The 23610-nt window shown below is 38.4% G+C and overlaps 1 protein-coding gene across 3 annotated transcripts; it reads left to right on the top strand.

The window, feature by feature from the left end:
- The first annotated feature begins 9340 nt into the window (after window positions 1-9340).
- Window positions 9341-10663, top strand: LOC147603173 (zinc finger AN1 and C2H2 domain-containing stress-associated protein 13-like). Of its 3 annotated transcripts, XM_086797330.1 has the most exons (3): window positions 9341-9513; window positions 9728-10082; window positions 10158-10663. In XM_086797330.1, the coding sequence occupies exons 1-3, from the start codon at window positions 9415-9417 to the stop codon at window positions 10532-10534; spliced, it is 831 nt and encodes a 276-aa protein (XP_086653456.1). In that variant the 5' UTR covers window positions 9341-9414; the 3' UTR covers window positions 10535-10663. The 3 variants fall into 3 exon arrangements, with proteins under 3 accessions (XP_086653456.1, XP_086653455.1, XP_086653457.1); XM_086797329.1 differs by having other exon boundaries at window positions 9728-10663; XM_086797331.1 differs by having other exon boundaries at window positions 9366-9513; window positions 9757-10663.
- The last annotated feature ends 12947 nt before the right edge of the window (window positions 10664-23610 follow it).

Here is a 23610-nt window from a genome sequence, read left to right as displayed (position 1 = left end):
AAAAAAATTCTTTTATGCATCTATTTATGCATAAAAATCCATTTTGATGAAAGTAACACTTTTATAATAAAAAAAATCTTTAATGCATCTATTTATGCATAAAAATAAATATTGATGAAAGTAACACTTTTATAATAAAAAAATTCTTTAGTGCATCTATTTATGCATAAAAATCAATATTGATGAAAGTAACACTTTTATAATAAAAAAATTTCTTTTATGCATCTATTTATGCATAAAAATCAATATTGATGAAAGTAACACTTTTATAATTAAAAAAAATCTTTTATGCATCTATTTATGCATAAAAATCTATATTGATGAAAGTAACACTTTTATAATTAAAAAAAATCTTTTATGCTTCTATTTATGCATAAAAATCAATATTGATGAAAGTAACACTTTTATAATAAAAAAATATATCCAATATGCATCTTTCTATGCATAGAATTTAAAGCTAATGAAAATCACTCTTTTATAATTAAAAAAACCAATATGCATCTTTCTATGCATAGAATTTAAATCTAATGGAAATAACACTATTATAATAAAAATATTTCTACTATGCATTTTTCTATGCCTAGAATGAAAATAACACTTTTAGAATACACAAACGGTGGGGATTACTCTTTCTGAATAATAAAAGATAAAACTTATTTCACCAAATTTAGAAAAATTTTGCCATAACCTCCTTTGTATGGCTGACCATTTTTTAATTTTTCCTATCCTTAAGTCACTTAAAAATTATCTCCAAATGGTTTAAATCATTCTAAACTAATCAAATTTCACTTTTAAAAGAGAAATAATATGAAAAGTTTAATTCCAACAATTAGAAAAACACTATGGGAGATAAGATAGACAGAACCTAAGTCTAAAGTTACATGCTTTGGATTTCTGCAAGACACAAAGCAGCGATGCGGTGACTTGATTAATCCATAGGGTGGTGGACCATAGGAAGGTGATGTGACTGCGCCTTGTTTTTGGGGACAATGTACTTACTCAAGACATGATGGTTCCTCGGCGGCGGGTGGCATTTGGGAGGGATTTTTATGGTTCTGTGCTAATATGAATACACATTGTTGGCATGTGGACACTAAGTGGGTGATTGCACATTGCTTAAATTTTTAAAGTAAATCTGGAAAATAATGTTTTCACTTGTTATAAATATTATGTTGAATGAACTTCAAAAATTGAAAACTCATAAATTGAATTGGAAATTTATAGATGGATACCCCGAATCTATCTGGCATTCTTGAACTCTCCCAGAGTCAAGATATAATAGCCTTTGCATTCGAGCACCTCATCAACTCTGCTACGACTCGAGTAAGCAGAGTGAGACTCGCACGTCATTTTGAGAGTCTTTACTTTCCTGATCCTCTTGAGTGACATCGGTATATGTGGTTCTGTGGAGGATGATGTATTAATGTCAATACCAGTTAGCATCGTCAGAGGCTCAGGCAAAATATTTCCTTAGCCATGATTCTGATAAGGCTAGGGCTTGTTCAGCATATGCAACTCTTTGATCATTCACCCAGGAACTTCAGAATTTCATGCCGAGTTTTTAGGCTTCTTAGTCGCTTATCCCTAGAAGTAGAATTATTGCACCTCTTTCTGTAATGAATCGTGTGTACCATGGCATGTCTCCTTTGCAGTTTCGCTTCTTTACGCGTATACGATTGAGGCAGTGATTTTGGGAGCCATGATTTTGGGAGCCATGATGCTCTATGCATATATCGAAAAATTTTGATAATAAACGATGTTTTACAAAAAAATTTCAAATTGTTTTCATGATTGTGAATGGTTAATAAAATTATCAGAGTAAGTCTTGTTTCATGAAGTATGATGAAATAATTATCTATTTAAAGAATAAATCGTTAAAATTATTTATTTAAAGAATGAATAATTATCTGTTTAAAGAATAAATTATAAAAATTAAATAATCATAAATCTGTTGTCAAAGTTAAGTTGACAAAAATCTCGTTTTGTCAGAGTCATGAGGCGCGTGGCCCGTGCAAGGCAACCGGATCCTCTAACCGACGAAGAGTTAGATCTGGATGTTCGAAAAGCCCTGCACAGATCCTAACCTGGTCCCTTCAAGGGTGAAGGGGAGCAGTTAGGTGAAGTAGTGGAAAAGTGGATTGAGGCAATGGAGGAATACTTTGATGTAACTGGCTACAATGAGAGAAGCAAGATGGCTCTGGCCAGGTTAAAGATTGTAGAAACGGCAAGGGTCGTTTGGAGGAATCACTATGAGACTAACCGTCTCGACCGGAATACCTAGACCTAGACCGATCTTAAAGCTTACCTCAGAAAGAGGTTTTATCCTCCGGGCTTCCTTGAAACTAAAATGAATGAGTTTTTGGAACTAAAGCAGGATAGCCGGACAATTGAAGAGTACCATCATGCTTTTGCCCTTCTCCTTAAATATTTCTCGCAATTGGATGAAGAGCAGCTGATGGCCAGATTCATTCAAGGAATGAACGAGCCATTGGACACCTTAGTGAAGAATGCCAAACCTGTCTCAATTGGCCGAAGCAGTAAGAATGACAAAGGACTTTGCCAAAGCCTTTGTAGTTAAGGTCCCGCCGAAGCCTGCACCATCTAATTTTAAAAGATTCCAAACCCCAAGAAGTACTTCAAACTTTCCTCCCCCAAAGAGACAGCAAGGCCCAAATCAGAATCAGGATACTGGGAGATTCAGAAGTGAAGGAAGACCCTTCCCACATAACACTTTCTCAGGAGCCCCACCTCTTTCAAGGATTCAGAGGGATGAGCTCAAAAGTGAGAGCCAATGTTTTGGATGTCAAGGTTTTGGTCACCAGCTGAAAGACTGCCCGACTCCTGCCATGTTAAGGGGGCAGGGAAGTCAAGGACCAAGAGTGCAGAGACCAGCCCCTTCCTATCAATCAATCAAGGTCTATCTCGTCAACATCAGGGCAATCCCAGGAGAACTCCAGCTCAGCCATCTACCTCTGTCCAGAGTAGCCTCAGAACTCCTTCCCAAAATTGGGGCAAGCAAAGAGAAAGAGTTCCGCCTCAGACTGTAGCAGCCAGAGCAGTCACAATAGCAGAAGTAGTGGAAGAGGAAAGAGGACAGATTTATGCAGCAATTGAAAACCAAGGGCCAAATCGCCAATTCTCCGTCATCCATACTCTAGCTGAGTATCAAGGTAAGCCTTTTAAGCTTTTGATTGATTCAGGCAGTACTCATTCTTTCATTTTCCCAGGATGCTTGCATAAGCTAGTCTTAGAACAGAAATCAGGGAAACCTATGCAAGTTGAATTGGCCAGTGTGGGAAGATTCTTTTCACTCACCTTGAGACAGATTGTATTCAATTCAATCTAGATGGGAATTTAACTGACTGTCAGTTCTTCAAAGTTATACCTTTGGGAGTTTTCGACGGGATCCTTGGAATGGATTGGCTCCACAAAAATCAAGCTGACATTCGCTGTCATAATGGAACCATTTCCTTCCGTGACCTTCACAGAAATAAAGTTCAAGGAACCGAAATTTCAGGATCCCCAAGTCTGCAATTAGTAAAGGCTTCTAAGTTACTAAAAGGACTTAGAAAGAAGTAGCTCATTTATGTTGTCAAAATGAATCCAGTAGACAAAAAGTTAAAAGCTAAAGAACCGAAATGGTTGAATGAATATGATGATTTATTCCCAGCAGAATTATCAGAGATGCCTCCAATTCGAGAAGTAGATCATGTGATAGAATTGATCCCCGGAGCTCAGCCAGTAGCCCTGCGCATGTACAAAATGCCAGTTCCCGAAGCCATCGAACTCAAGTAACAGCTTAGACAACTGTTAGAGTAAGGGTTTGTAAGACCCAGTGTTTCACCTTGGGGTGCGCCAGTTCTCTTTCAGAAAAAGAAAGATGGAATGCTAAGACTCTGTGTGGACTACAGAGAGGTCTCAATCAGCTCTGACAGTTGAATAAGTATCCTATCCCCAGAATTGATGAGCTTGTGGAGAGGCTAAGTGGAGCCCAAATCTTCACAAAGATAGATCTCAAATCAGGGTATTATTAGATCAGGATTAATGAGCAAGATATCCTGAAGACAGCCATCAATACTCGGTATGGGCATTATGAATTCTCACTGTCATGCTGTTTGGATTGACCCCAGCTACATTCAATCGCTTAATGCAGAACATTCTCAGAGAATACTTGGATGGATGATTTTGTTCTTGTTTTCTTTGATGATATTCTGATTTACTCAAAGAATGCAGCTGACCATGAAGCTCATGTCAAAAAAGTTCTTGAGATTCTAAGGAAACACCAACTCTTTGCAAAAAAGAGCAAATGCACTTTCTCTATCGACCATGTTGAATACTTGGGCTTTCTGGTATCCAAAGATGGAATTTCTCCAGATTTCGTAAAAGTCCAAGCAGTCATAGATTGGCTAGAACCAAAGTTAGTGAAAGAAGTCAGAGGATTCTTGGGATTGACTGGTATAGAATTTTTATACCAAAGTATGCTCTCATAGCTTCCCCCCTGACTAATCTTCTCAAGAAGAATATCCCGTTTCAATGGTCTGACAGGTGCCAGAGTGCTTTTGATAAGCTGAAAACTGCCTTGGTAACCAATCCCGTTTAAAGTTGCCAGGTTTCTCTCTACCCTTTGAGGTAGTAAACTGATGCCAATGGTTTTGCCCCTGGGAGGTGCACTCATACAGTGGCCTATGAATCCCGAAAACTCAGAATGCATGAGAGAAATTATGCTATCCACCACGACCTGGAACTACTTTCAGAGCATATACTACTTTCAGTAGTATATGCCCTGAAGTTGTGGAGACATTACCTACTGGGTCAAAGATTCACTTTGATGACGTATCATCAGAGCTTAAAGTGGATGTTCACTCAGAAGGATCTCAACATGTGCCAAAGAAGGTGGATGCAGACCCTGACGGAATTTGATTTTGAAATCAAGTACCACCTAGGCAAAGAAAATGTGGCAGAGCAGATGCCCTCAGTAGAAAAGCCTCCTTGCTTGCAATTAATGTAGTGTCAAATCCCTTGATTATTGAATCAAGAGAGAAGATCATGCAGGATAGATTCTTTGGCCCTATTGCTACCCTAATGCAGGAAAGCAAAACTCCACAGGAGTTGAACCGAGTTCAAGGGTATGGCCTGGATGATGGAATTATGTATTATAATTGCATGCTATGCATTCCCAATGATGAGGGAACTAAGGGTCAAATTCTGAATGAAGCCCATGATAGCCTTATTGCAGGACATCCAGGTTTCATCAAAACCTACATGTCTGTGAAGAAAAACTTCTTTTGGCCTGGTCTAAAAAAGGATGTCCTTAATCATATACGTCATAAGATGAAGAATGGATTAAGGACCAAAGGAAATACTAAAAAAATAAATTTTTGACATCTCAGAGTGGGGATTCCCTCTCATGAAGGAGGCGTCTATTTCACATGCGTGGTGGAGTTTTAAATTCTCAAATATTGAGATATTTTATCTCTCCTCTCTCTTAATTCAAGTCTAGTTCCAAAAAATAAGCTAAACTGACCCAAAAATGGTCAAAAATTAACCAAACTGATTTGGAAAATTCTAGAATCAGTTTGCTTGGTTAGAAGCTCACTTTTTTCTATAAATAGAAGCCTCCCCCTTTGTAGAAACTTAATAGTGTTTTATGCACTGTTCCTCTACTCCTCCCCAGAGCCAAAAACTGTGAATTTCTTAATAATTCATTAGTTTTTGACCATTCCCTCTTCTAAAGAATTGGTGGCCACTCTTGTTGCAAACAACAGTAGATCCCTCAAACCATCAAGCCAAAGGAAAGCTCTCAGAAATTCATGTAAGCTAGAAATCCTACTTTTTCTTTATTCTTTTTTAATGGTTTTCTAATTTTTATTTTCTTTGAAATATAAATGATGCTATGCCTTGTTGGAAAGGCTTTCCTCCTCTCTCATTCTTAAATTCACCCTTTCTTTATCTTAGATAAGTAATCTAATTATTGAAATTAAATTTTTCATATTATTTCTCTTTCAAAAGTGAAATTTGATTAGTTTAGAATGCTTTAAACCATTTGGAGATAATTTTTAAGTGACTTAAAGATAGGAAAAAATGAAAAATGGTCAGCCATACAAAGGAGGTTATGGCAAAATTTTCTTAAATTTTGTGAAATAAGTTTTATCTTTTATTATTCAAAAAGAGTAATCCCCACCGTTTGTGTATTCTAAAAGTGTTATTTTCATTCTAGACATAGAAAAAATCATAGTAGAAATATTTTTATTATAAGAGTGTTATTTCCTTTAGATTTAAATTCTATGCATAGAAAGATGCATATTGGTTTTTTATTATTATTATTATAAAAGAGTGATTTTCATTAGCTTTAAATTCTATGCATAGAAAGATGCATACTGGATAATTTTTTTATTATAAAAGTGTTACTTTCATCAATATTGATTTTTATGCATAAATAGATGCATAAAAGATTTTTTTTAATTATAAAAGTGTTACTTTCATCAATATGGATTTTTATGCATAAATAGATGCATAAATTATTTTTTTATTATTATAAAAGTGTTACTTTCATCAATATGGATTTTTATGCATAAATAGATGCATAAAAGATTTTTTTTAATTATAAAAGTGTTACTTTCATCAATATTGATTTTTTATGCATAAATAGATGCATAAAAGAAAATTTTTTATTATAAAAGTATTACTTTCATCAATATTGATTTTTATTATAAAAGTGTTACTTTCATCAATATTGATTTTTATGCATAAATAGATGCATAAAAGATTTTTTCTTAATTATAAAAGTGTTACTTTCATCAATATTGATTTTTATGCATAAATAGATATATTAAAGATTTTTTTTATTATAAAAGTGTTACTTTCATCAATATTGATTTTTATGCATAAATAGATGCATAAAAGATTTTTTTTATTATAAAAGTATTACTTTCATCAAAATGGATTTTTATGCATAAATAGATGCATAAAAGAATTTTTATTATAATAAAAGTGTTACTTTCATCAATATTAATTTTTATGCATAAATAGATGCATAAAAGAATTTTTTATTATTATAAAAGTGTTACTTTCATCAATATTGATTTTTATGCATAAATAGATGCATAAAAGATTTTTTTTAAAAAATAAAAGTGTTACTGTCATCAATATGGATTTTTATGCATAAATAGATGCATAAAAGAATTTTTTTAAATTATAAAAGTGTTACTTTCATCAATATTGATTTTTATGCATAAATAGATGCATACAAGAAATTTTTTTATTATAAAAGTGTTACTTTCATCAATATTGATTTTTATGCATAAATCGATGCATAAAAGATTTTTTTAATTATAAAAGTGTTACTTTCATCAATATTGATTTTTATGCATAAATAGATGTATAAAAAAATTTATTATAAAAGTGTTACTTTCATCAAAATGGAGTTTTATGCATAAATAGATGCATAAAAGAATTTTTTTAATTATAAAAGTGTTAGTTTCATCAAAATTGATTTTTATGCATAAAAGGATTTTCTTTTATATAAAAGTGTTATTTTTATAGAAGTTGAATTTTATGCATAAATAGATGCATACAGAATTCTTTATATCAAAATAAGAGTTCTCTTTAATCATTGTTTAAATCCCATGAATATTGGTAAATGAATAAGTAAATACTCTATGAAGAAAAATTCTACTATTTCATATTCTCTAGGATGGTAATGAGAAAATTCAGAAGATCTATCGAAGTCAGAATTTTAGATAAATGATTAATTTATTCCTCATAGGAATACGTGTTTAGTTTTGAATTTAGTTAAGCAAAATACTCATGAAATTCAGTAAAGTAGTAATTGAAATATTATCCTTCGAGAGAAAGATAGTTTAGGGAGAACCTTTCCATACTCGAACCCTGAATCAGACTATGACCACGACTTAATCTCTTTCGTCAGTTTCAAGAAAAGACGATGTGACCAGTTCAGAAAAATTCAATCAAATCACCCACCGAATCTGAAATTAAATTAAGACCTTTGATTTTGATTTAAGGATCAAGATTATAGAATTCGAGGAATTCTGCTTGGGAATCTAGACCTGTGATCTAGAAGTCTTGGGATACGGAATTAAGATATACTCATTGTATTCAAAAAAAAATCAAAACTGAAAACTTGCATAGAAACCCTGTTTTCTTAAAGGACTGTCTTACGCCAGAATAATGCTGGAGGGAGCATTTGGTATATATGTTTTTCTACGGGAAGTTCGGTTGCAACAGCTGGCGGGGAGTGTTCAAAGGATGGCTCACGCGGCAAAAACTTGCCCAGGTCTTGACCAGCCTGGGTATGGTGAAAAATGGTGTGTTCCCGGTACGATGGGCGAGGGCCGACGAAGCGGTCCCTGAGTGAAGTGCCAGGACACCTAAAGAGGATCCTGGAGAGTTTTGACCAAGCGATGCACGGGCTCGCGGTGCTTAGAACACCTATGCGTATATCGTGGAAGATATATATATGTATGATGGCGAGAAAATTATTGTAATCTATTACTGGATCTCGTTGTTGACCTGCTGGTCTCAACGGAGAGTCCAGAGTGATACTGTTTTGTGAGAAACAAGAATTGAATGGAAATTTTGAGTTATGACATCTGTAATCAATAATTGTTTGTCAATGGATTGTTTTAAAAGTTAAAGTTTAAAGAGGAGTGTGTATTCTAAAGTAAAAGTTAAGAAAGGCATTCAATTATGGGTGGGTGAGTACTTGTCTGGTTCTATCAATTCCAGTGATTGGACGGTGGCTAACCCATGGGTCGGGGGCTGGAATCAGTAGAGTTTTAATAATAAAATTGATCAATAGGAATACACTTAGAACTCAAGTATTAATTAAAAGCCTAAAGACTTCTCTGATGAATAGATCAACGGCTGTGCCTGATTCAATTAGGAAAAAAGCATTGATTCCTTCAAGTTAAGTCTGTAATAGTTTTCCTTCTATCTGATTTAATCAGATGAAGGTTAGTTCAGTATCTTGACCTCGTTAGAAATTCGTTAAGGAAATAAAAATGGTGGAATCATCCCTGTTTTTCGGACAGGGAAAATTTTTCCGGTTTCGGTTTTCGGAATGACCACCAGCTTAGTCTCGTGCCCGGATATTCGAAGGCGAGGCCCCGAGTGAGAAACCCTGCCCGCTCAAGAGAAAGCCACTTCCGTTCTGCTACCATCCGGGAATCCGGTGCGCAGAGAGGGTAGTGGGATCTTGCACCCCTTATAGCATATATAGATATATAGATGTAAAGAGTTTCCTTATGATTAAAAGTGCTGGAGCTTGCGTCCGGCGGATGCATGTGAAGCGACCCTTAGAGCTACAAAGCCTGTTCAAATTGACCAATTAGTCTGCCGGTAGCTTCGCATGAGGGGACGGAGAGACATCACAGATTCACAGGTGGGCAAGTTGTAATGGGCACCCCGGAGTTTCCCGATCTAGGCAAGCACTGTTCCGTGCAGGACTGCAACCAGCTCGACTTCCTCCCCTTCACCTGCGATGTCTGCTGCCAGGTACACCGAAAACGCCCCCTCCCAAATCAAATCTATGGTTTTCTTAAGATCTTTGCACATGTACAATTAACATCATCCATACATGATTGTCCCATGTGAGCCTTCTGTATGCCTGCCCATATGCAACCGTGAAAGTGTTCCATTGAGGACCTTCTGTGTGCCTTCCCACATGCAATCTGCATCCATGCAGGATTCTCACATAGCCCCATAACAGGTTTTTTGTCTAGAGCATCGCTCTTACAGTAAGCACCATTGCCCGAACGCAATCGACAAGGATGTCACCGTCCTAGTTTGCCCTCTCTGCGCCAAGGCTGTACGCCTGGTGCCCAATGAAGATCCCAACTTAACGTGGGATCAGCATGTCAGAACCAGTTGTGATCCTAGCAACTATGCAAAAGTTCATAAAAAGCCTCGGTGTCCTGTTCGTGGCTGTCGAGAGAACCTTACTTTGGCCAACAAAATGGTGTGCAAGGATTGCAAGCAGGAGGTGTGTTTGAAGCACCGGTTCGGCCCGGATCATAACTGCAAAGGTCCAGTAAAAACAAGTAAAGGAAGACCATGGTATGCAGGTCAGTTTGTGCAGTCTTTTAAAGAAGGGGTTTCTTTAGGAGGTGGACAGAACTCAGCCAATGCTGTGTGGACAGGATGGAATTCAGCTACTTCGGCCATTCGAGCATCAGCAGAAGCTGGCATGACTAAGTTCAGCAATCTTAGCACAAGCATGATGAATGCAGTAGGAGGGGCTTCTGACACAGGCCGGTCTGAGAGAGATTCCCGGGCAGCCATGGCAACTAGATGGCCCAAGTCTGATACAAGAGAGCTGTGTCCTCAATGTGGGGTGCAGTTCCCGAGTGTGTCGCTCTTGATTCAACATGTTGAAGCAGCTCACAACACAAGCAAGCCTGCAGTTAGTCAAGACATTGTGGATCTATGCCCAAAATGTGGAAGGGGCTTCCAAGATCCAATCTCTCTGGTTAACCATGTTGAGAGAGACCACGGCGGCACATCAGCAGGACAGTAGCAGCTTAGAGTTTAAATTTTTGCCTTGCACATGCGATTTGACTAAATCTGCAAATGAATTGTGTGAGAATTATTGGCTTGGGTTCTCATATTCTTTAATAATATCAGAAGATTTATATATATATATATATATACAAGCAAGTGAGAGCATCTTGCAACTGCACCCAGCCAATGTTCCATATTTTCAATGCACATGTTATGTTTCAACTTGAAGCTCTGAAGCATCTCCTCCTATGAGGAGGAACAATTGGAAACCTTGAAACCATGTCTTGGCACCGTGGAACCAGTTGTCTCCCACTCCCAGAGCAAGGTTGCATGTGTGCCCATAAAATGAAACCTTAGTTTCAGCATGGAGTTTGAAGTTCTCCTAAAACTCGGGTGTTTCCTCTAAGCTTAAGGTTGTGTCTTCATGGTGTGTAGCGTAGTCATAAGAAATGTTTCGAGGTTTCGAAGGTTTGGTTTCGAAATGTTTCCTCTGTCTCCAAAAACCCACAGGTTTACACACACACACACACACATATGTATGTATGTATGTATGTACACGCACACACGCACACGTGTATATATATATGTATGTATGTACATACATACATACATACATATGTATGTATGTATGTATGTATGTATGTATACATATATATACATACATACGTACGTGCGTGTATATATATATGTATGTATATATGTGTGTGTGTGTGTGTGTGTGTGTGTGTGTGTGGTGTTATCCCCCACGTTCCTGGTATTGTCATTTTTGTTCCAGCTAGGAATTGTAGAATGTGGGATCGTAACTATAGGAGTAATGAGACGAAGAAGATAGGACTTGGTATTAGGAAGAAAAGGAGAAGGGTAAAGAGAAGAAGAGGGGAAGGAGAGGAGGAGGAGGAGGAGAAGGAGAAGGAGAGGGTCCATGGGCACTTGAGTTGCTACTACAAAAGGATCTTTAAGGAAGAGGAGGAGGATGAAGGGGGACATGAGAGCGGTGGAGAGAGAGAGAGAGAGAGAGAGTTAAAAGATGTGTTTTTTTTTTTCCTTTTCGAAACTTCTCTAGTCAAGAGGTTTTGAGGTTTTTTAGAAATGTTTCACTTCGAAACAGTGAAACGCATTTTTTGTGACTATGGTGCGTAGAGTCATTTGGGACGTGCAAATAGCTATCCTTACACTGTGAAAGGCATTACTGTGGTGTGACTATGGTGTGTAGAGACACTGGGACGTGCAAATAGCTATCCTTACACTGTGAAAGGCATTACTGTGGTGTGACTATGGTGTGTAGAGACACTTGAGACTTGCAAATAGTTGTCCTTACATTGTCGAAGGCATTACTTTGTAGCACAAATGTAGGTACACTCTTATGCTGAAGAATGAGGAGCATATGAAGCCCATGAACCTATGTTACACGGAAAGTCGAGATGTTGCTGATCGAGGGTTGAATGTACTGCTCTTTAAGTTTGGTCTTCTTGTCCTCCGAAAAGACTCGTAGGTGTGTAGAATGGGGAGAGTAATGGGCTTTCAAAAGTAGGCTACCTTCCTAACTTGCATTCATAGTTTTGTGGGTGCTTACTCCTTGTTGTGCAAAGTTTTTGTACTTTCCTTGGTCACAAAACAAAAGTGAAGCAATTACATTTCAAGCACTTTAACTTGGGATGAACATAGAGCTTTTAGCTTGATAGCAACCTCATCTAGTCATATGAGATTTGGTCAGTAAATTTCCCAAACTTGGAGGCTATGGTATATTGGATTAATCTCGTATAAAAAGTGGTGCCACATTTTTTCCTTACTGGTTTAGACTCCCAAAAAAGTATGTATCTTGAAGTCCAGCAAGATGCATACATCCCAGCATTATGTGGCTTACTTGGGAATTCCAAGACTTTTCAATGGACAAAAAGGCAAGAGAGAACTTTGAATTGCATGAGATTAAGCTAACAACTTCTACATGAAGGCAGGTGAAGCTCGGGTAAATTTTTTATAGATCCCTAGGCCTTTTATATCTCCAATAATCACCTTCTTACACTCCAAATGATTGCTTAGAACCTTGGTAAAGCTAACCTATGACCAATTAGACATGTGTTGCACTGAAAACCAAGCAGAAAGTGCTAGCTTTTGTCTAGGAAACAATTAATGGATTTCTCACGAGAGGGGAGGCCTTTTTATAATTGAAAATCATGGCTATACTCTCTACATTCACCATTAGTTCACTCAAGTTGGTAGCCCACCATATCTCATGCAACTCAACCTTAGGCTTCATACATCAACCCATTTTATCATGCACTCAACTACTCTGCATGCATCCACCCATACATCTAGTCAACTTCCACATTTATGCATGACTAGAGTTATCTATTAGTTCACCATGCTTATCTCTACATTAGTTATTATTTTTCTTACCAAAAGTTATCCCTAAGCTTTTTGCACTCACTTTTTAATTTTAGACTTTAATTTTTTCACATTAGTTATTATTTTTCTTTCCAAAAGTTATCCTTAAGGTTTTAACACTCATTTTTCGATTTTACACTTTAATCTTTCACCCATTTAACCTTGGATTAAATTAAATATTATCCCTAAAGTTTTTGCACTCACTTTTCAAATTTTAGGCTTTAATCTTTCATCAATTCAAACTTGGATTAAATTAAATGTGCACTGCTTATCTCCACATTAGTTATTATTTTTATTCCCAAAAGTTATTCCTAAGGTTTTTGCACTCAGTTTTTAATTTTGGACTTTAATCTTTCACCCATTCAACCTTGGATTAAATTAAATGTGCACTGTATTTACATCTTTTTACCAAGGTGCTTATATATTTTCTTGCATATTTTTATGAATAATTCTCATCTCTAGGGATAACCTTTCAACTCTTTCTCTTTCTATACTAAGTAGCATCCATAGTCAAGAAAAACTTCAATTTGATTAAATATTCTTTTAAGATCATGTTCTTGAGGGGTTTTTCTTTGATGCCAATAGTTTGGGCTTCAATTTCACTTGACCTTGAGTAGAAAAAGCAACATGCTCATCATCCAATATATGACTCAGATGTGGGACATATTTCTTCAGCAAACTCACATGACAGACATTGTGGATCTTTAAGTATAGAGGAAGTAAGAATTCATAAGCTTGATCTCCAACTTTCCTCATTATCACATACGGTCCATAATAATTGGGTGATAGCTTCGTGTACTTTTCCAAGGAGAGTGAATTTCTCGTGGGTTACGCGGAGAAAGACCATATCACCTTTATCAAACTCTCTGGTAGCTCGCTTCAAATTAGCATACTGCTTTTGTTTATCCTAAGCAGCTTTAATGGTAAAAGCTCGCCATATAAGGCTTGAATATGTAACGAGAACACATTTTGGGCACCCCATAAGTGTGGGTAGCCCTAATTCTATATAAGTGACTCATAGGAGTGTGTAAAAACATTCTTGGTAATACAATCAACATTGATCTCTAACTTGGGGAGCTTCTCTCTACATTGTCTTGTGATTTCTTGTATATTTCTTACTTCCATATCTTGCATGTCTATGGCTATGAGTCTTGTTAGCTTTTGCTTGCATGCTTGTGTGTGTGTGTGTGTATGCATGTTGAGAGCTTGATAATTACATGATTCTTATCTTGTGATTAGCATGTTGTTGAGAGTGAGAGATTGAGAGAGTCATTAGCTAGTTGTGTAGAGATCGAGAGAGAGAGAGAGAGAGAGAGAGAGAGAGAGAGAGAGAGATTTCTAGTTTCCCTCTCTTGCAAGCTTGGATTGCAAAGAATCCAAGTAATTGGATTGGTAGAGCTTGAGGGTTTGACATTCCTTGAGGCTTCCATTCTCACGATCAATGCACTTTCACACTTTAGACGAGTTTAACTTTTAGTGTAGAGACAATGCTTGTTGTGCGAAGCTACAACTTCCCTAAACAAGAGACGTCGCTTTGTCGGGGAGTAGAACTAGTGCTAGAGTGGAATCAGAGCATTCTATTGATCTATGGTTTGTTTTAGTTTGCCCATGAGTTACAAAACTTATGGTAGATTGATTAAGTGTTGAGTTGGAGTGATAAGTATTGAGTTGGAGTGTTGTTAGAGTAGGAGTTATGTGTGGGTTTTTGCTAACCTTGACCATCTTCTTTTCTTTGTTTTCTTGTTTTTGGATCAATGGGTGATGGAAAAAAGAAGGGAAACCCTCTAAGTGCCATCAAGCCAGTAAGTGCAATCATCCATATACTCAAGGTCTCATCCAATCAACCCTCACCACATCCCTTAAAACTAATAGTCACCAGATCAAAAGCCCAATCAAAGGAGAAAACGCTTTATTAAAAATGGAGGAGGCACCACAAGACAAACCAAAGGCCAACAACCAATACTTCTAATCCCACTACCTTAGTTTCTCATCAAGTTTCAAGGAACTAGATAAAGCAAGTGTGGGTACCGAAGATACCAAACAAGCCCACTTATGTGCCCACCAAATAGTTTAAGCCCAAGTACAGAAAGCCCAAACATGTGTGTGTGGATTTGGAAGGAGAGTATCCCCAACATGTTAATGAACAAAAGTTGTCGACAAGTCGATGTGGATCCCGAAGCTGATAAGAAGCTGAAAGTCAAGCAATGATCCAAAAACATAGGGATGGGTGACCACACAAAGGTCACTAATAGCCTAAGGATACTACTAAGGAAGAAGCCAGATATGGGTGCCAAAGATGCAACCCCCCTTAGAGTAAAAAAGAAAGGTTGACAAAATCATCATCATGTTCAAGGACCATTCATCAATAAAATCGCACAAAAACAGATGTGGATGCCAAAGAAGCAAGATAAAGGGGAAGCTAAGATAGAGTGCATATGGACTATTGAAGAGCAGGAGAAACTTCAAAGGTAGATCTAAGGGCTACCCTCTTCTTCAGCTCTGCATAAAATCCCAACATCCCTACCCACTGTGCCACTGGTGATGAGCACCGTATCAAGACTATCCCAAGCCCGAGAACCCTATCAAAGCCTCACTCTTAATGTAGGCAGAAGCTAAGCTCATCAAGATAATGCAAACCCCCTTAACTCGGTTATAGTAAAGCTAAACATATCGTTGCTTAAAGCATAGCAACATGAAAGAAAAAAGGAAACACATCACGTAAGCATCAAGTCACCGAAGGCCAAAATACACCAATGGCATAAGAAAAACGAGCCTAAGGCATAAGAGTCAAGAGTCAAGTTGCAAAAGGCCAAAACGCGCCCAAACATAACCTCACTTATACACATAAACACCAATTGCTATTTCACAAGTTGAGTCGCTTGTGCTAGAGAGACAAGCATAAAAGTTAATTCGAGTCACCTATGCAAGATGTGGCAGGGCATAAAGTGCCAAGTTAGAGGGATTCAGGAGGAGCGACACAGCAAAGTCCTTGAAAACATAAAAGATGCTAGTAAACCTCAATAGAGCCCATGAACCACTCTTAGTAAACCTCAATAGAGCCCATGAACCACCATTGAGTGTACTTGCCCCATCTCATGTTTCATGGATTCACTAGGGGTGTCTAGAGTAAAGCACATATGCATCTAGGCACTAATCAATTCTTGGGACCCATGCAGTAAGAAGAAGCACTTGGGAAAAGCCCAAAAAACAAAAAACAAAAAACTCACTTCGAACCGTCGAATTGGACGACCCAATCATCGAAAAAAACGAATCATCACAATAAACAATAAGCGGCCACTTCAATCATCAACGACTGATTATTATCTCCAATCGCCTCAATGATGGATTGTCCGATCAAACAAAGTAATCGTGCTCGTTACCGATTGGCATTGAGTGCTGCCAGATTTCTGTGTTGCATCAACAAAGAATATTACATTACATTTGCCTTCATTGTTGTATGCCTGGTTGTGATCGATTGCTTGTAGTTAAACCTCTTGGCACAGAATAGTGATTGAATGCACAAGAAGTGGAAAAATTTGTGGATGCATTGGGCTATAGCCAGGTTGCAAGTTGCATGCCTTGGAAGATTGTGCAGTGGTGCCATTGCTTTGTGCATGTGTATTGTAGCTAAGTGAACGCCCTCACTTACCTGAGAGTAAACAGTGAATGCTCAAGGGAACAACATGCAATATTGCATTGCTTTGATAAAGGGTTGAAAATCCCCCTGGAGGCAAGATATTGACTTTCATGCTCTTTCTACATGGAAACACTATTTGCTTGGGGCTGATTTCACTGTGCAGACAGATCATCAGACCTTGCGTTTCGTTTTACCTTGAATGTTCCTCGAGTGTTGGGTCTCATCGTGATCTAGTCTAACTTCCTGAACCGCTGAGGGATCCAACTGTCATAAGCATCCTTTCTGTTGAAAAGCTCCACACTTTCAATGCTATAGACGTGTTTTTGCATAGAGCTTATCTACAAAGGAAGAACATAAAATTATTACCATTTTCATGAGCTTAAGAATCTAAATAACTAAAATAGAACTTTTTAAAAAAAATGGTATGACCTGGAGGTGGCAATTCTCATAGCTACTCTCGGGTTATCGCATGACTAGAAGTTGTGGTGGATTATCCCATATGCAAGAGCATGGGAAGTCGAAGAGCCATATATAGGGTGTGGTGGCACCTTATCATAGATATTTCCTCCAATCGAGTTTTTTGGGGGGAAGCAACGGCTAGGAGATGGGAACCCAACCACCGACATTGCTCAGTGTCCTAGGGTGGTGTGCATGTTGTTGTTGCGTGACTTTGACAGTTGGGTGTAAGATTTCAAAATCTGCTTGTATTTTACCTCGAGCACGTCCTCTAACCTTGAATTTGCTGATTATCTATTTCTAGCTTGCTTATGGTAGCCTGTGCTGATTATCTATTTCTAGCTTGCTTATGGTAGCCTATGCTTTGTGGAGTTTTACTTCATACTGCTCAGATTTTATGGTGTGGACTTGCAACAATTTGAGAATGCTAAAGATAATTGATTTTTCATAGGCCTCGACAACTTTTGGCTCCAAAGTGAAGGGGGTTGTTGTTGTGGCTTCCTCTGTTAAGACTTTCTTTGCCTCTTTTGAGAGACTCCTAAATTGGCTTTACCATTAAGATGGGATTATAGCCGTGTCCACTTCTTGGGCATCTTCTTGATTCTACTCCTTGGTCTCCTGGGTATTTGGTGTAGCTATGGGCTGCTATTTAGCTTCTTCTTTCTTTGTGTCCTCCCTCTTCTTATCTATTTTGGCCTCCTTTGTGTCCGTGTCTACCTCTGAGCCCAACTATTCTTACTCTTGGTGCCCTGCTCATTGATAGTGATAAACAATTTTCTCCTCCTTTTTCTTTGGTCCCTCTGATTCTTGCTAGCTTTCATGTTCTCGCTTATGGCTTGGCTTCTTCTCATTAGTAGGGGCTTGCGAAGGCTTTTTCTCTTCCTTTGGAGTTGAGGCGGTCAGCCTTTACAATGGAGGGAGAAATCTCTTTGTGGTGTTCATGTCACGATAGAGAATTTTCGTCAAGATGTGCAATTCTAAGGTATGGTTCCTTAGGGTTCTTCAGCTTACATACCCTTACTACCTCATAGTGAATGAGCCCTGCAAATTTTCCTTTGCCTGCTGGGGGTCCTAGCATTTCAGTGCTTTGTTGAATCTTGTCAATATGCTCACATCAATCATGAGTTATTTTATACAATTTGTAAAATAAAAAATATGCATAGTACGGCTTGCAGGGCATCACTAGGAATGTGGCGATATGATTTCACTCTAGCAGGGCTTCTATTGAGTGGTATTAAAGCACTTACTCTTTTTATTTGAGGAGCTAATCTTTTTGTCCCAATCCTTCTTAACTACTGCCGAATTAAGTCATGTGTAATCTTGATAATGTGCTTCTTTGCTTCATTGTCAAAGGGTTGATTGCAACACATTCGGTCTTTTGGTTGTATAGGTGGAAATATCCTCACAGCACCTTCAAAGGAGTTCCATGCCCCATGGTGGCAACTCTATGATGGGAAGCATACCAATCTTGTCTAGAGCTTACTTTGTCGATTTGTTTTCTAGTGCTAATTTCCTGCACTCTGGTGTAGGCACACAACATACATAATTGAGCTAGTAGGTGAGAGGATCCCAAAAATGGAATCTGAGAATGTTCCCTCCCCCCCACCGCTTATGAGCTCCCCTTGTCAATATAGCTCTCTTTCAGTTCCATGAGATTCATGTGATCGAGTATGGCTCTAAGCTTGGTTTTGGGACCTTGTTTTTCCCTTCTTTGGGGTGTGGACTGGACCCTGAGCCCATACCGCCCAGGACCACATAGGGCACTGAGCAACGTTGGTGGTTGGGCTCCCATCTCCTAGCCATTGCTCCCCCCAAAAAACCTGGCTGGAGGAGATATTTATGAGACAAAAGGTACTACAACACCCTATATATGGCTCTTCGACTTGCCATGCTCTTGCATATGGGATAATCCACCACAACTTCTAGTCATGCGATAACCCGAGAGTAGCTAGGAGAATTGCCAACACCAACAGTAGGCCGAACTTTTTGAAGAAACACATAAATTTGACACCCTACAGAGCCACCTAGACAAAGAAAAAGTGTATCTCAAACAAAAGGAGGAGACCAACCAAAAGCTCAAAACATAGAGCTGAACAAGGCCAAGGGTGCTATGGTAGGGCTAACCATTCAACTGGAGAGTATGCAAAAAGCTCTTGATAGCACAAATGTGAGCATGAAGGCTCATTTGGAGGCAAAGGACTAAATAATCAAAAGGCTAGAGGCTGAGGTAGTAGAGAGAAGTAGGAAGCCCCTCAACACTCTCCTCTCTATCCTTAGAGAGAGATGTAGATAAAGAGATAGTTTTAATCCAAATAGCCACAGAGCTCCTAAACGTTGTTCACCAAAACCACTGCCCAAGAAAATATCTAAAGTTGGTAAGGCATGCATGCACTCGGCCTTATGGCCCTTTATCAAAATATATCATTGGAAGTGCCTCTACTGTTGCTCAGCTTGGAAATCATTAACAAGAAAGTGTCAAGATCCCATGGATGTTTATGCTTCCAACCAACACCCACCAATCCTCACCAACTACATAGCTTGGTTTTATCTTTTTGATAACAACCCCAGGGAAGCTAAATCAAGAACAAAGAATAAAGTTGGAAGCATAAGTATACAAACAAAGGGCACCCTTCCAAGCAAACAAGTGCAACAAGGACATTGAGTGGCTAGCAAAAACTAAATATACTTAAGTACCCACCCTACCCCCTGAACTGTTCCTTCTGTTGTATCTAAGGATTTTCAAGTAGTGAACTGACTCACTAGAATCTCCATCCCACTGAATAGGATCAAAGTGGTGATGAGAAACACTTGGAGGAGGATGTTTATGATCTCCCACCAAATGATGTAAGTTTACTAAGGTGGAACAACATCACTAGATATACCAGGCTAATATGGAATTGTTGTTTAACCACAAGCCAGTAGAGGACACCCCGCATATCTACCACATGGACATGCCCATACCAAAAGCTTATCTAGAGGCCAAATGGAAAGAATGGTGGGAGAAAAATCCAGAACACTCAAGCGTTGAGTTCACACAACTCTTAAAGGTTAGTAGGGCACTATAATGAATCGGCCAAGGTGACGGCCCCCATGGTTCTGCAAGGCCCACCTTTATAGGGATACATATAAACATGCACCAACTACCCAAAGGATAGATCCTCAATACATGCCAATTGCAAGGATCCATAGCTAGGATATGTACTCAAAAAATCTAAAGTACAATGAATATCTGGTGAATTTTACAAAGTTTCCCTTATCACCACAAGGGGAGCAACTAGATGAAGATTAGATGCAGATAGTCATGCAACTCTTCCTGCAAGAACATCAAAATTCAGAAGACTTCCATGTACGAATGACTTGCAAAATTTTTACAACCCTTCTAATCTGCCTAGAGAATTCGAAGATATAAAGCATGATAAAGGCTGGCACATTTTTTATGAGCACCCTTTCCAATAGCTGGCTTTTGACTTCGCCATTGGCCTGACGCATCACCAGATCTATTGCTACAAGTGACTCCAGTACCTTTTAGCACACCATTTGTGGAAATTTTACGAGTGTTTTTTGATAAAATTTTTCCCATCAAGGATGTCAAAAATTTTCCAACTCTTTTTCATCAATCCCCTTCTCTGTTTTGAAGCTCTTGCTAATTTTGCCGCGAGTTCCAATAGTATTCAGATAACCGCACGAGGACAGAAGCTAGGCTAGGCTGAAGGGGTTGTTACTCCTTTTTTGTACTCTTTGTAATCCCTATCCTAGCTTAGATATTTCACAGTGTATATGGCCAAGGGCTCATCATTGTAATGAAAGTCAGCCATATAAAGCTTGAATATGTGATAAAAGCTAGTCATATCAGGCTTGAATATGTAATGACAACATGTTATGGGCAACCTATGAAGATATAGGCCTTGGAGCCTTAGTGAACAAGGGTGTAGAAGGTGTGTGGGTGTGAATGGTCCTAAGGGAGCCACCTAACCCTAGGCCACTAGCAAGCCTATTTAAAGGCACATGCCAAAGGCATTTGTATGAAGCATGAGCCTAGTTGTATTTTAAGCAACTTAATAAGCAAGATTTGTTCTTGTATTTTGGGTCTCTCTCCTCCGCATCTTCTTGATCTAACATAAGCACCACGTTTTCTCAACATGGTATCAGAGCTTGGGTAGATTAGGTCTCATCTTGTGTGATGTAGACTAGGTCATCTTCTATCCCATTTTTTGTGGATCTGAACCCCCTGCAAGTGGAGGAGCTCTAGCATCTTGTGGAGGCAAGAACTCGGCGTGTTTCCAACCAGGAAAGTGTAGAGGAGGTCTATGCGCTCCAGTTTGTACCACTAATAGTTAATGTTAGGGTACTAAGGCCGCGGCGCTAAGCTCTAAGCAGGCCGGTGCATGTTTTTTGCTGCATCATGGTCGTACGCCTAATTCACCTCCTGCGTGCAAGACCAAGTTACAAGATCTTAGGGCTTTTGAAGCCCATGGTCTGAAGGCCCTTCTACTCAAGTCTCAACCCTAATGATCCACCAACGCAAGCGCGGGAACCAAAAGACCAGGCCTGCCCACTGTGGTAGCCATTGAAGCTTCCATTAAAGCTTCAAAATCAAGTGTTTTTTGCACTAATCTTCTCTTCTTAGCTCTAAATCTCTTAAGTGCTCTTGTGAGGGCTTGTTCCAGATCTTCTTTTGAGTTTGAAGTGGTGGGCATACACCATAAGGTGTTCATAAGCCTCATTGTCATCAAGCTTCATCAAGATCTTGATCATTCTCTTTACTCACTCTCTCTATCCTCTCCTTGTCTCTCTTTCTACCCTTCTCTTTTCTCTCTCTCTCTCTCTCTCTCTCTCTCTCTCTCTCTATCTATCCTTCTCTTTGCTCACTCTCTCTCTCTCTCTCTCTCTCTCTCTCTCTCTCTCTCTCTCTCTCTCTCTCTCTCTTTTTGTCCTTCTCTTAGCACACTCTCTCTATCCTCCCTCTCTCTCCCTCTCTCTATCCTTCTCTTTGCTCTCACTCACTCTCCTTCTCTTTACTCCCTCTCTCTATATTTCCTTCTCATTTCTCAACACAGTTCACTTAACTCGTGTTTTATGTACAAATCCCTCGAGTCTATAAACTCTTCCACTGCCTTATTTACATCATTAATACAATACAAAAAATGTCAATTGTTTATTGATTTGTACAACATGTTGTACATAAACATCATTACAACTATGAATGATATCTTATTGTTGCAAAACCCCAACATGCGTTGCTCTCGCCCTCTTTCTCTCTTATTTAATATGAAAAATAAGATCATGAAACAATTGCTAAACCTACGTACTTGAATATTCACAAACAAATATGTTTACTACACCACAATAATCTTCATAATACACCCTCCACAACGTCCTCTTTGGGATCAATATAAACAATGTTCATGCCTAATTTTTGGGTTACCATAGCACAATCTCCACATCTACTATAAAGCTCTACTATCACCTACTCCTCTATCTCTCTTTCAACTTCTCTCTCTCTCTCTCTCTCTCTCTCTCTCTCTCTTCTCTCTCTCTCTCATCTTCACATGCCTTTGCATAGCATTGCATATGAGTTTATTTTGTACATTTATATTTTTTCATTTGCATGACATTACCTGCTCTTTATTATCCTTTTGCATGTATGTGCCATTACAATATATTGTATTTGCATGGCATTGTGTTTGGATGTTATTATATGTGCATGATGGTACTTCTTGCCCTTTGCATAGTGTTGCATGTCATTGCATGCCTTTGCATGCAAAGTACCATGCAATTACTTGTGCATGACATTGCATGGTACTTCTTGCCCTTTACATAGTGTTGCATGTCATTTGGATAGTGTTGCATGTCGTTGCATGCCTTTGTGTACAATTGTATGTCATTTTAATTCTTTGCATGTGACTTCATATCATTGCATGCGAGTACAATTAACAACAACGTGAATAATGACTTCATATCATTGCATGCGAGTACAATTAACAACAACGTGAATAATGTACACAATTATACACATAAGATAATTTCATTCTAAGTAAGATATCTAGTATGCCTTGCATATAATTTCATAAAAAATAGTGAACAATGTAAATTTATTAAGGTTAATGATTTTATAATTATTATTGAGGTCATGGCATAATTATTTGTGAGAGAGAGAGAGAGAGAGAGAGAGAGAGAGAGAGGGAGGGAGTGAGAGAGAGAACAATATGACAACATTACATCCTTAGGATCGAAAATACCGCTTTCAATTATAAATAAAACCAAGTTCCTTCACATACAACTTCCAAATACAACTCTTCTATCATAACTGTTATTCAATTCCATTGAGAGTTCTATGGGTGTCGCTTATCCTCTGAGGTGTAGGCACAAAGTAAGCAAACGACATTTGTTCCCTTTCACACTTCCTCTAGAGCAAGAGACACTCACACGCATCATCAATAAAACCATGGGCTTGCCATGTACCAATTAATCCCACCACTTTGGTTTTCACTGGAGAAATATCATCATCATCACTACTAGGCAGTGGTAAGGATGTGAGAGCTTTCGATGCTTGTGCACCATCTACGGTCTTTTACTTGGCCTTTGCATGGGTTGCCTCCCTAGAGATACATGCA

This window comes from Cibotium barometz, chromosome 65 (assembly GCF_041138505.1).
Source record: "Cibotium barometz isolate CiBa-2024 chromosome 65, ASM4113850v1, whole genome shotgun sequence".
In the NCBI taxonomy this organism is placed as follows: domain Eukaryota; kingdom Viridiplantae; phylum Streptophyta; class Polypodiopsida; order Cyatheales; family Cibotiaceae; genus Cibotium; species Cibotium barometz.
This window is presented reverse-complemented; position numbering and strand designations above follow the sequence as displayed.